General features: G+C 33.1%; 1 protein-coding gene across 1 annotated transcript in view; it reads left to right on the top strand.

Annotated features, from left to right (window-relative positions):
- Positions 1-14797, top strand: part of LOC136024832 (facilitated trehalose transporter Tret1-like) — a 222639-nt gene that overhangs the window by 201257 nt on the left and 6585 nt on the right. Inside the window, exon 5 of the mRNA XM_065700316.1 lies at positions 14542-14733. Within this exon, the coding sequence (XP_065556388.1) occupies positions 14542-14733 (192 nt within the window). The remainder of the gene's footprint in view (positions 1-14541; positions 14734-14797) is intronic.

Here is a 14797-nt window from a genome sequence, read left to right as displayed (position 1 = left end):
CAGGGGGATATATAAATGACGATGGCGACTCAGGGAATGGTCGATTAGCAATCACCATCAACAAAGCTCAAGGGCAATCATTAGAATCATGAGGTATAGATCTGAATACGGATTGTTTTCCCATGGACCATTATATGTTGCATGTTCAAGAGTCGGTAAACCTGACAATCTATTTATATGCACAGACAATGGGACAGCAAAGAATGTTGTATATTCGCAAGTTTTACGTAGTTAAAAACATAATTGTTTTACTACAAAAACTACATAGTTTTACGTAGTAAAAACATATATATATATATATATATATATATATATATATATATATATATATATATATATATATATATATATAATATATATATATATATATATATATATATATATATATATATATATATATAATATATATATATATAATATATATATATATATATATATATATATATATATATATATATATATATATATATATATATATAATATATATATATATATATATATATATATATATATTCACAGGTGGGACATAGGGACACAACTACAATGGCGCGTAACTAATATGGCGCGTAACGACTTACGCGCGCGGGGGGGCTTGGGGGGGGGGCGCGAAGCGCCCCCACCAACTAGGTGTTGGGGTGGCGCGAAGCGCCACCCCAACAGCTAGTATATATATATATATATATATATATATATATATATATATATATATATATATATATATATATATATAAATATATATATATATATATATATATATATATATATATAATATATATATATATATATATATATATATATAAAGCTAAAAAACAAAAAAACTAAAAAAAGGCAAAAACTACCAAAAAAAACTAAAAACTAATAAAAAAAAATAAAAAAGCTAAAAAACTAAAAAAACTAAAAAAACTAAAAAAAGGTAAAAAACTAAATAAAATAACTACAAAAAAACTAAAAACTAATAAAAAAAATAAAAAAGCTAAAAAACTAAAAAAACTAAAAAAGGCAAAAACTACAAAAAAAACTAAAAACTAATAAAAAAGCTAAAAAACTAAAAAAACTAAAAAAAGGCAAAAACTACAAAAAAAACTAAAAACTAATAAAAAAAATAAAAAAGCTAAAAAAACTAAAAAAACTAAAAAAACTAAAAAAAGGTAAAAAACTAAAAAAAACTAAAAACTAAAAAAAACTAAAAAAAAAGGAAAAAACTGAAAAATAAGCTAAAATAAAGGTAAAAACCAATAAAAAACTAAAAAAAAACTGAAAAAAACTAAAAAAAGGCAAAAACTACAAAAAAAACTAAAAACTAATAAAAAAAGTAAAAAAGCTAAAAAACTAAAAAAACTAAAAAAACTAAAAAAAGGTAAAAAACTAAAAAAACTAAAAAAACTAAAAAAAGGTAAAAAACTAAAAAAACTAAAAAAACTAAAAAAAGGTAAAAAACTAAAAAAACTAACTACAAAAAAAACTAAAAAACTAATAAAAAAAATAAAAAAGCTAAAAAACTAAAAAACTAAAAAAAAGGCAAAAACTACAAAAAAAAACTAAAAACTAATAAAAAAGCTAAAAAAACTAAAAAAAACTAAAAAAAGGCAAAAACTACAAAAAAACTAAAAACTAATAAAAAAGATAAAAAAGCTAAAAAACTAAAAAAAACTAAAGAAACTAAAAAAAGGTAAAAAACTAAAAAAACTAAAAACTAAAAAAACTAAAAAAAAAGGAAAAAAACTGAAAAATGAGCTAAAATAAAGGTAAAAACCAATAAAAAAACTAAAAAAAAAACTGAAAAAACTAAAAAAGGCAAAAACTACAAAAAAAACTAAAAACTAATAAAAAAAGTAAAAAAAGCTAAAAAACTAAAAAAACTAAAAAAAGGTAAAAAACTAAAAAAAATAAAAATAAAAAAAAAACTAAAAAAAAGGAAAAAACTGAAAAATAAGCTAAAATAAAGGTAAAAACCAATAAAAAACTAAAAAGAAAAAAAAAGAAAAAACTAAAAAAAATTTTCATTTAAAAAACTAAAAAAAACTAAAAAAGGTAAAAACTAAAAGAACTAAAAAGAAAAAAATAAATGACGACACTTAAAGAGGAAAGCGACCAGGACAAAAGGAATGTTCGATTAGCAATCAACAAAGCACCGGGACACAGGGAGTATAAATGACGACCAGGACATAAGTAAAAAAAAAAAAACTAACAAAACTAAAAAGAAGGTAAAAACTACAAAAAAACTAAAAAGAAAAAAAAACTAAAAACTAATAAAAAAAACTAAAAAATCTAAAAATCTAAATAAACTAAAAAAGAAAAAAAAAGGAAAAAAATAAAGGAGAAAAACAAAACTAAAAACGAATGTATATACAGACCGGGGACACCGGGAAACAAATGACGACCGGGACACAGGGGAGTATAAATGACGACCGGGACACAGGGACACAACTACAACGGGGACAACCGGGGGAAACAGGGGGATATAAATGACGACCGGGACACCGGGGCAGGGAATGGTCGATTAGCAATCACCATCAAACAAAGCTCAAGGGCAATCATTAGAATCATGAGGTATAGATCTGAATACAGATTGTTTTCCCATGGACCATTATATGTTGCATGTTCAAGAGTCGGTAAACCTGACAATCTATTTATATGCAAAGACAATGGGACAGCAAAGAATGTTGTATATTCGCAAGTTTTACGTAGTTTAAAACCATATATATATATATATATATATATATATATTATATATATATATATATATATATATATATATATATATATATATATATATATATATATATATATATAATATATATATATAATATATATATCTATATATATATATATATATATATCTATATTCACAGGTGGGACATAGGGACACAACTACAATGGCGCGTAACTATTATGGCGCGTAACGACTTACGCGCGCGGGGGGGCTTGGGGGGGGCGCGAAGCGCCCCCACCAACTAGGTGTTGGGGTGGCGCGAAGCGCCACCCCAACAGCTAGTTTTTATATATATAGAAGTTGTCTGTCTGTGTGTCTGTTTGTGGATCAGGTGACGTCATGTTTCTGTGTTGACTGACGTCATGTCCGAAGATATACTCCATCGAAAACAGTTAGAGACGTCAGATATGACTTTTGATTTTACATCAGAAATTTATAACTACACTTTAGTTGTTATAGAAGATTTGTGCGTACGTATGGCAAACCAAATCTCTTCAGGATTTGGGAATGCCTTCACCTAACCGTATCGCTGCTGTTTCGACATGTGTAGAATTGGATCGTGAACAAAGTTACAGTACGAGTGATCTATTGTCGTATGTACAAAATAACATTTCCAAGTTAACGTCGGAACAAAAAGACATTTATGATACGATAATGCATTGTGTCGATAACAACGTTGGAGAAAATTTCTTTTTGGATGCGCCAGGAGGGTACTGGTAAAACGTTTGTAATAAAACTGATTCTGGCATCAATTCGATCAAAAAATGATATAGCGTTGGCAATTGCGTCGTCCGGAATAGCCGCAACATTGCTGCCTGGTGGAAGAACTGCTTATTCCGCTTTGAAATTGCCTCTGAACTTGCATTCTACAGGAAACTCCCACGTGCAATATTTTCCAAATCATCTGGGATGGGTAAAGTATTGCAGCAATGCAAACTTATTATTTGGGATGAGTGCACAATGGCACACAAAAAATCGCTCGAGGCTCTGGATCAATGCTTGAAAGATTTGCGAGGGAAGTCGAAACCCTTTGGCAGCACATTAATATTGCTTGCGGGAGATTTCAGGCAAACATTACCTTTAATACCTAAATCAACTCCTGCAGACGAAATGAATGCTTGCCTGAAAAATTCTAATTTATGGGCACACGTAAAAACATTAAAATTAACTACAAATATGCGTGTCCGATTGCAAAACGATGACTCTGGTCAAAACATTTTCAGATCAATTGCTGGCAATGGGAAACGGAAAGCTCCCAGTAGACTCAATTTCAGGACGCATACAACTACCTGCTGATTTCTGTAATTTAGTGACGTCCAAAAATGAATTGATTGAAAAAAGTATTTCCGAATATTCTAAAAAATTATAAAAATAATAAATGGCTAAGTGAAAGAGCGATTCTCGCACCCAAAAATATAGACGTCCACGAAATCAACAATATTGTTTTAATACTTTTAAGAAATATAAACCCACCAAAGCTTTGCAATCGACTTTCCACTGCAAGCTTTCCACTCGACTTGCCGTAAAAAAAAACAATGGAAAACCTAATAGAGGCCACAATCTTGACAGGGCCTTTTGAGGGTGAGGCTGTTCTTATTCCTCGCATTCTCATGATTCCAACGGATCTGCCTTTTCAATTTAAAAGATTGCAATTCCCAATTCGATTAGCATTTGCAATCAACATTAACAAAGCTCAAGGTCATTCATTAGAAAAATGTGGTATAGATCTTAATACTGATTGTTTTTCCCATGGACAATTGTACGTTGCATGTTCGAGGGTCGGTAAACCCTGACAATCTATTTATATGCAGCGACAATTGGACAGCGAAGAATGTTGTATATTCGCAAGTTTTTACGCAGTTAATTTGTATTTTGGAACCAAATGAAGCGGTTAATTATCCATCTGAATTTTTAAATTCCATAGATCCTTCAGGGTTTCCACCACACGTGCTACAACTAAAAATAGGCGTACCAATAATACTTTTAAGAAATATCAACCCACCAAAGCTTTGCAATGGCACGCGACTTGCCGTAAAAAAAAACAATGGAAAACCTAATAGAGGCCACAATCTTGACAGGGCCTTATGAGGGTGAGGCTGTTCTTATTCCTCTCATTCCCATGATTCCAACGGATCTGCTTTTTCAATTTAAAAGATTGCAATTCCCAATTCGATTAGCATTTGCAACCACCATCAACAAAGCTCAAGGGCAATCACTAGAAAAATGCGGTATAAATCTTAATACAGATTGCTTTACCAATGTACAATTGTATGTTGCATCTTTGAGGGTCGGTAAACCTGACAATCTATTTATACGCACAGACAATGGGACAGCGAAGACTGTTGTATATTCACAAGTTTTACGTAGTTAATTTGTATTGTATCTATCTATCTATCTATCTATATAAAAACGAGTTGTGTGTATGCATGTTTGTTTGTTTGTAAAAAGAGCGTTTGCATATGACGTCATTATTAGTACATACGGCTTTGTATATGGACAGACAATGGGAAAGCCAAGAATGTTGTATATTCGCAATTTCTACGTAGTTTGAAACACATATATAAATCTATCTATATTCACAGGTGGGACACAGGGACACAACTACAATGGCGCGTAACTAATATGGCGCGTAACGACTTACGCGCGCGGGGGGGCTTGGGGGGGGCGCGAAGCGCCCCACCAACTAGGTGTTGGGGTGGCGCGAAGCGCCACCCCAACAGCTAGTTTTTATATAAATACAAGATGTCCCGGTGTCCCGGTCGTCATTTGTTTCCCGATGTCCCTGTGTGTAATTTCGTCAATCAACAAACATGACGTCAGTCGACACACAAACATGACGTCACTCGACACACACACACACAGACAACTTATTTTTATATATATAGAGATATCAAAATTTCATCTAAGGATGGGCCTATGACGAGTAAATATAGTAGAAAGTAAAAATGATCTAAGAATGTACCTGTCAGCTAATCTTCAGTTTGCTTGTCTGTTGTTTTTCCAATTAATTTTTCTTTTCAAAGTTGAACCATGAAAAATGAGCATTAAAGTGAAACAAAATATAAAGAAATCGCAGAGGAATTAGCATTTATAAATATCAGAAAATTTCAAATGCAAAAAACTATATTTTAAAGCATCTATTCTTACACGAAATTTTTCAGCGGAAGTTTTTAAGTCATTGCTGGTCAATATATTAAGAAGTCAAGGCATTTTATAAATATCCTTCATAATTTCATGTGGTTTATGGCTATCAGTATATGGGCATCGCTCAAACTATACACAAAATAAATTCAAGGTCGTTAGTGTATACAGACTCATTATGGATTATATTATTTGCCTTCGGCAACGACATGATCACCAGAGCTCCCGGAGATATTACCCTAAATTATCCATCACTCAAAGACAGGTTTCAATAGAAATAGGACGAATTTTTGTGAATAGGTTGTGAAATCAGCTTAAAAATCTTGGTATCATCTGCTAAAATTAATTTGAAAGTCAAAAATTCTATAGCTCTTCTATTTTCCTTTAGTATTTATCAGTAGCTTAATTTCATTTCTTTCTTGTTGATTTATCTATAGATAAAACCACAACGTCGCATATACACACTGTATTAACTATTATTTTGAATAAACATTTTCCAAAAAATAAGATTTTCAAGGAGAAGTAAAGAACTTCATTAAATCAAAGATTAGCAAAAATACAGCCAAAAAAATTTTTCAGGCTTAATGCTGACATAAAACACCATCAATAAATAAATGAAATGAACAACGAAAACAAATTGCAATAAATATCCAAGTCAAACTCAAAATAAGCCCAATCTAAGAGGAGTATGGCTGACGCTTCCCGTGCTTTTCAAAGACCAGAACATAATACGTGCTTAACTGAAATCAATAATTATTTCAATCTAGGTGTTTTTATTTCTCACATCGCAAAAAAATTATATCCAGAATTAATGAAACAAAATGTGGATGGACATTTATTCCTAAAAGTCTCAATAATGATTAATTAAAGCTTAAAACAAAAGGATAAAAACATTAAAAGTGTGTTTTATTTCCAGTAAAGTGCAAGTTATGTTCTGGTCTATAGAAGACACGATTGGATTCAATACCTAAAAATCCATTTTGTTTCTTTCCGCACACACAATCTATATGAATTGATTATGTCCACGGTGAAATGGCTTGTGCAGCCAGCATTTTCTTAATTTTGTTTCTCATTGAAGTTCCACCTTCTGTACCTGGACTGTTACTCTTGCGATCTAAATTCAGCGTATTAGTTTCCTAATTTTAAAGCCGGGATAACAGCTTGCTATTTCTAGTACTCTAAGATATTTGCAATAACCTTGGATGTCAGTTCAAACTATTTTTCAGTTGTGTGTCGGGGGTTTGGCGAAATATTTTCCTGAATTTTTTCCTTGGTTAGTACAACTACACATACTTTGTAGCAAACAAACATTTTATTTTATGGCCTTATATTTCCAGCCCTTGAGGGGGGGGGGTAGTAGGGTAGCTAGGGTAGCTATTACACAAACGAATATTTTTTACCTGTTTACTTGGATTTATTTTATTCACTTAAATTATTCCCGTGAAATAGTTTTTATAATTAATTATCCCATCAATGACCATCGGATGTGTTCCCATGCTGCCAAAATAATGTTATTGATTTTCCTTGACACATAAATTAGCGATCAACATACCTAATTTCATATATATTTAAGAATTTCCTTATTAAGAATTTCTGTATAAGAATTTCTTTCAGATATCTTTAATAAGGGTAACAAATTAGTAAGTTGCTGCTCGACTTTAATTCCCAAAAATACAAATAAATGTGCATTGTCAGTTTACTATGCATATGTTCATATGTATTCTTTAAAATATTAGTAATTTTTTATTTATTAAATTTGCAAAAGTAAAAACATATACATTTTTTTAGTAAAGTGCAAATTATGTTCTGGCCTTGAGAAGGCATAGGGGTTGTGAGCCGTAATCAGGTTAATTTCTGCTTGTTTTGAGTTTGACTCGGTTATTTATTGTAATTTCTGTTCGTTTTAGGTTTCATTCATTTATTGATGCTGATTTTTTGTAGTTATACGCTCGGTAAATTATTCGATTTTTTTTCATTTTTGGATAATGGAGTTCTTTACTTTTCGTTGAGAAACTTATTTTGTGGAAAAAGTTTTTTTTAAAAATTAATTCCTATTCATTTCATATTGACATACTCTTTTTCAGAGAAACTGTCTTGGAAAGCTAATTGCCCTCCAATCAATTTTGACTCTTAAAAAGGGCACTAGAACTTTTGATTTCCCAAATCATTGTCTTCTTTAAATATCAATGATATTACTAGCTGTGATTGAACAGCACTGCCTATGATACTGTTTAAATGCTCTTTTAATAAAGGGATGCGTATAGTTTTTTTTCGTTTAATTGAAACGCCCCCTAAACGTTCCCTAGGAGTTTCAACTTATTGCCCTTAATGTCATTACAGTAACCGTAGAAGTAGCACTAAAAGTATACATAGTCTCTTTTGGCTACTTCAAATTTTGACAAAACTAACCCTGGAAGGTATAACTTAATAATGTAAGTAGTTATTATGATATTGCTTTGTCACCCTTTTGACAATCTACATGATCATGGTTCGTTTTGATTTAGTTCAACATCTGCCTAAATATTTCTTAAAAGCTTTACCTTAATACCCTTAGCTTGTGTAGTAGAAATAGTTGTAGTGGCAGTAGTAGCATTAGTATCAGTATGCACATATTAACTTTGTTTTTTTTAACATTCCTTTCAACACCTAATGCTACAATTTAATACACAAATCAATTCTTAAGGTACGTTCTTTTGACATTCTAAGTATCTATTTTTAGTTCGAATTTGCCATCAATATTCTCTCAAATTTTACCTTCACAGACTTAGCCTTAATAGTAGTAGCATCACAGTAGTTGTAGTGGTTGTAGGAGGAGTAGCTGCAGTGTTAGTGTTAAATTAGTAGTAACAGTAGTAGCAGCATTTATAGCGGTAGTAGCATATACATCTTGCCTTTTGATCAGTTGAACACCCCTTTCATGATGCCCCAGAAATTTTGCCTTGGCACGTTAAGCCCTTCCAAAAACATTGCTGATTTGCGCCGTTGACCCCCTTTTGACGTTCTTTTCATCTTAATACTGTAAGCCTTATAAGTTGCAAGGCTTACAGCATTGTAGCAGTGCGACTTACAGTAAAAGTAGCAGTGGTAGTAGTGTTAGTAGTAACATGCATATATTACCTTTTTGTCAATTGATCTTTCCCTTTAAAGAATTCTTTAAAAGTTCCAACTTAATACCCAAATTCATTCTTGAGATACGTCGTTTTGAAAATCTGCTGGCACATAGTGTGTTTTAATTAAATTTTCAACTTCATACGCTTAGCCTTAATTGTACTAGTATCGTAGTAGTAGTAGTAGTATTTGTAGAAGTAATAGCGTGTTATTATTATGTAGTAGCAACATCATTATGCTAGCTGGTTTATTTTGCCTTTTGGTCAACTGAATATCCCATTCATGACACCCCTGAAGTTTCCTGTTGATACGATAATACGTTCTAAAAATTGCAGATACACCCTAATATCAATTTCTATGCACATAATATGCTTTGATTTAGCTCAAAATTTTCCATGAATGTTTCCTCAGATGTTTATTTCAATATCCTCAGCCCTAGTAGTATCCGTTACAGAAGTAGTAATTTTAGTAATAGTAGTGGTAGTAGTAAAAGTACTTGCGGTAGCAATAGATGCAGCGGTAGGTGTAATAGTAGTACTACTACTACTACTAATAATAACTCACTGCAGCACCAAGCCGCCTGAGGCCAACACAGCTACGCACGCTCATCCTCCAACCTAATCTATTTAAAGCCTCCCTCTTTACACCCTCCGAGGAAATTCCCATTTCCTTTAAATCTTTATTTATGACATCCTCCCAACCCAGACAAGGACGACCTGCTTTCCGTGTAGCCCCAGAAGGTTGGCCAAAAAGGACAATCTTCGGTAATCTGGCATCCTTCATCCGTAGAACGTGGCCTAGCCATCTCAACCTTTCTTTCATTATAGCCCCAGAAAGCGGGATTGAACCACACTTTTCGTACAGCCTACTGTTTGAAATACGGTCAGTCAGCCGGGTACCCAGAACAATCCGTAGGCCATTTCTCTGGAAAACATCTAGTAAATTTTCATCTGCTTTTCGGAGTGCCCATGCTTCAGAGCCATATTTGACCACTGTCATCACTGTAGCTTCCAATATTCTAATCTTGGTTTGTAGACTTATCTTTCTATTCTTCCAAACTTTTTTTAACTGTGAAAAAATACCCTGGGCCTTAGCTATTCTACTTTTAACATCTTCACTGCTCCCACCATCTTTACTAATAATACTACCAAGGTAGCTGAAGCTCCCAACCTGATCAATCTTTTCGTTACCTAATGTCACCTGTTCATCTTCACTTATTCCTAGCCTTAGTGACTTAGTCTTCTTAACATTAATTTTCAAGCCTATTTTAGCACCCTGAACTCGTAAAACCTCTAAAAATTCATTCATTTTGCTCACACTTTCATCTAATATGCTTAAATCATCAGCATAATCTAAGTCCAGGAGCGTTCTTCCTCCCCATTTGATTCCATGGTCTCCAATTGCCTTCCCTGTGCTCCTCAAGACGAAGTCCATCAAAATGATCCATATAAAGGGGGATAGAACACAACCCTGCTTAACTCCTGATCTAATACAAAACCAGTTGCTAACCTCATTTCCTACCTTAACGGCAGCAGTATTATTCTCGTACATAGCGCAAATTACTTTAATGTATTTTTCAGGTGTACCATATAACGACAAGACCTTTGTTTACGCTGTTCTATCAACAGAATCGAAAGCTTGCTCATAATCGATAAAACTGAGGACCAAAAGTGTTTGACAACGAAGGGACTTCTCAATTATTAACCTAAGAGTGAAAACATGGTCGACACATCCTCTACCTTTTCTAAAACCGCATTGCTCTTCCCTTAAAACTTTGTCTACAGCATGTCTCAGTCTAAAAAGTATCATATTACTCAGTAATTTGCTACCTACAGAGACCAGACTAATGCCTCGATAATTACGACACTCACTCTTGTCACCTTTCTTATACAGTGGTTTAATGAAGGTTTTCCTAAAATCATTGGGTACTTCCCCTTTTTCAAAAATCATGTTCATAATCTTCAGTAGCTTATTCCTAACCTCAGAGCCACCATATTTAAGAAACTCATTAATCATACTATCAGCACCTGTGGCTTTATTATTTTTTAATCCTTTTAGTATTGTCGCTAATTTTTCCTCACTAAACAAATCTTCCTTCACATCCAAGGTATCACAAACTTTTTCATTTTCATCTATATCTTTTCCTGCAACTGTATCTCGGTTTAGCACATTCTCAAAATGTTCCACCCATCTTTCTTTAACCTTTTCCTTATCACTAATTGTGGCCCCATTTCTATCTTTAACTGGGACTAGTCCGGATTGGCTACTCCCTTTCAATTTATTAAAATGTCAGTATAATATTTTACTATTATGCCGTCTAGCCGCATCTTCCAGATCCTCAGCAATTTTATCCATCGCCTCCACTTCACATCTCCTTAGTTCATATTTTAATGCTTTCTCCACTTTCTTTACAATCCTTTTGTTTTCATGCGACCTATCAATCAGATAATAGTAGTAGCGTGCAAATATTCCCTTATTGGTCAATTGATTATCTCCCTTATCATTTCCCGAGAGTTCCAAATTAATATACTCAGTCATTCCTGAATTACGCCGTTTTGACAAACAATATACACATATCATGTATAAGAGGGAGCTAATTGACCTCCATCACTTTTGACTCTTAAAGATACAAAGTGCCCTGGTCTTAAAAATCAACACTGTGCCAACATCGTTCTTTACTTAAGCATCGCCATTGCAATGCCTATGATTCCTATCAAACAGTTCGTGGTAACGAACTATAGTAAGGAGCGACCGGGCTCAATAGTAACCAAAACTCTAAAAAATGGAATTTCAACAACAGAATCTCATTTTAATGCTGGTTTTAAATATAGAAGTTTCATCAAGTTTAGTCTTACCCATCAAAAGTTACGAGCCTGAGAAAATTTGCGTTATTTTAGAAAATAGGGGGAAACACCCTCTAAAAGTCATAGAATCTTAACGAAAATCACACCATCAGATTCAACATATCAGAGAACCCTACTGTAGAAGGTTCGAGCTCCTATCTACAAAAATGTGGAATTTTGCATTTTTTGCCAGAAGGCAGATCACGGATGCGTGTTTTTTTTTCCCAGGGGTGATCGTATCGACCCAGCTGTCCTAGAATGTTGCAATAGGGCTCATTCTAACGGAAATAAAAAGTTCTAGTGCCCTTTTTAAGTGACCAAAAAAATTGGAGGGCCCCTAGGCCCCCTCCCACGCTAATTATTTTCTCAAAGTCAACGGATCAAAATTCTGAGATAGCCATTTTATTCAGCGTAGTCGAAAAACCTTATAACTATGTCTTTGGGGACGACTTACTCCCCCACAGTCTCCGTGGGAGGGGCAACAAGTTACAAACTTTGACCTGTGCTTACATATAGTAATGGTTATTGGGAAGTATACAGGCGTTTTCAGGAGGATTTTTTTGGTTGGGGGGAGGGGTTGAAAAGAGGGGGATATGCTGGGGGAGCTTTCCATCGAGAATTTGTCATGGGAGAGGAAAATTTCCATGAAGGATTTTACAGGATTTACTAGCATTATTTAAAAAAAAAAAACAATTAAAAAATAAATGTGAAAAAGCTTTTTCAGTTGGAAGTAAGGAACAGCAATAAAACTTAAAACAAACAGAAATTATTACCCATATGAGGGGCTCACCTCCTTCTAATACCTCGCTCTTTACGCTAAAGTATTTTTAGTAATTTCAACTATTTATTCTACGGCTTTTGTCATTCAGGGGTCATTCTTAATGAATTGGGATAAAATTTTAGCTTTAGTGTAAAGAGTGAGGTACTGACAATGGGGCGAATCCCCTCATATATGTAATAAAAACATGAGAATACAAAAGTTCTTTACGTAAGCTAATTTATAAGTTACGTAAATCTTTTACCAATAAAAAGATTCTTAAAAAATTAAAAGTTCTATTTGCCTTTTTAATTAACAAAAAAATCGGAGGGTAACTTGGCTTCGTCCCCCGCTCTTTTTTTCTCAAAATCATTCGATCAAAATTATGAGAAAGCCATTTAGCCAAAAAAAATAAATATGCAAATTTCGTTTTGATAATTCCTCTGCGGAGAGCCAAAATCAAAACATGCATTGATTCAAAAACGTTCAGAAATTAAATAAAAAAAACAAGTTTTTTTAACTGAAAGTAAGGAGTGACATTAAAACTTAAAACGCACAGAAATTACTTCGTATATGAAAGAGGCTGCTTCCTCATCAACGCCCCGCTCTTTACGCTAAAGTTTTTTACTGTTTTAAAAAGAAGAATTGAGAGAAAGAGTCAAACTTTAGCGTAAAGAACGGGGCGCTGATGAGGAAGCAGCCTCTTTCATATACAAAGTAATTTCTGTGCGTTTTAAGTTTTAATGTCGCTCCTTACTTTCAGTTAAAAAAAACTTGTTTTTTTATTTAATACCAAGTAAAAACTGAAGCAAACTTGCAGTACCCCACAAAGCAGTCTTTCAATTATTCAGTCTTATTCAAATTTGAAAGCTTTCAAATTTTGAGACGTAAAAGTTTACCTCTTTCTTTACCTCTGATAAGTTGTCCTATCCTAATTGACCAATGTAAATATTTGAAGGTTCCTACTAACTACAAAGAACGAATGGATACTAGTGAACGCATAAGTAATTAACTTGTTTGATTCTGGGTGATGTGTAAATAAGAAGTCCTGTCAAGCTAAGGAAGGCTTAACAGCTCCAGAAATGTTGAGGGTCAGTACAGCATGAAGTGGCCATTACTTTATCACTCAATTACATTGTAAGAGTAATATTCGTTAATAGAGCCTATTTTAATACTGAGCAAGTAATATCAGAGTTCTGAATTTGAGGAAACATTTCCTACAATATAATTGCTCACCCTAGGTTTTGAAAACCCTATTTTTTTGTAATTTTATTGACAAATTGAAAACAAGAACAAAATTGTCCCCTCTAGATTTCAGAAGATATATATTGGCCCTCTTTCTAATTTCCGTGAATATAGAGAATGGAACCAACAGTTTTGGGATCTACCGGGCCCCAGCTCTGTAAGAAGTTTCCCCAGCGTTAGTATAAAATGGTACATACAGCCAACTACGAAAAGATCGCAACTAATTATCGCCCTTCCAAAACAACAGTCCTGATCACGTCTCAGGTTTTGATCAAAGTCCCGTTTTTATCATCGTTATTATCATTTACATACTTATAATCATATGCTTACTTTTCATTTACTGATCATGCTTTATCTTAAACTATAAATTTTATGATAATTCCTTGTCTCTTATTTTTTTTTTCAGTACCGGTCATGTAAATAGAATACCTTGGTAAAATGTTAGTCTTTCAACTTATCCTGTATTTGACGTTATCATTTTTCTTCTGACCCCCCTCAAGAGCTCTTTTAACCTTTAAGCTCAATATTTCTTATGGTGCTTTTCTATGTTAAATTGTATAAAAGGTTAATTTTGAGGTTTAATATCTATAAAATCTCGGAAGCAGAACTGAAAAATAGGTTTCAAACTTACTTTTATGTCAAAATGCACGAAGAAGTTTTTCCCTTTATTGCTCACAGATTTCCAAAAAAAACAATTTTCAAATGATAAAATTTACCTTAAGGTTTTTTTCCAGGTTACTATTCTTGAAGGAAACAGTCCAATAGATGTGGGGATTGCTACAATAATACTTGCAGTATGTTTGGTAGTGGCAGTGCTGATAGTCTCAATCTTCATTGACAGTCTTGGCAGAAAAGCACTAATGCTCATTTCGGGTCTTATCATAAAGATATCTCTGTTAGCACTTGGCACATACTTTTACTTAAGGGTAATTTCTTTTTATTAAAACTTGTTCTTTTCATCCCAGGCCAAAGATGTTAATGAAACTGATT

Source organism: Artemia franciscana, chromosome 3 (assembly GCF_032884065.1).
Source record: "Artemia franciscana chromosome 3, ASM3288406v1, whole genome shotgun sequence".
NCBI lineage: Eukaryota > Metazoa > Arthropoda > Branchiopoda > Anostraca > Artemiidae > Artemia > Artemia franciscana.
Note: the sequence above shows the minus strand (reverse complement) of the source record. Positions and strands in the feature narration are given on the sequence as shown.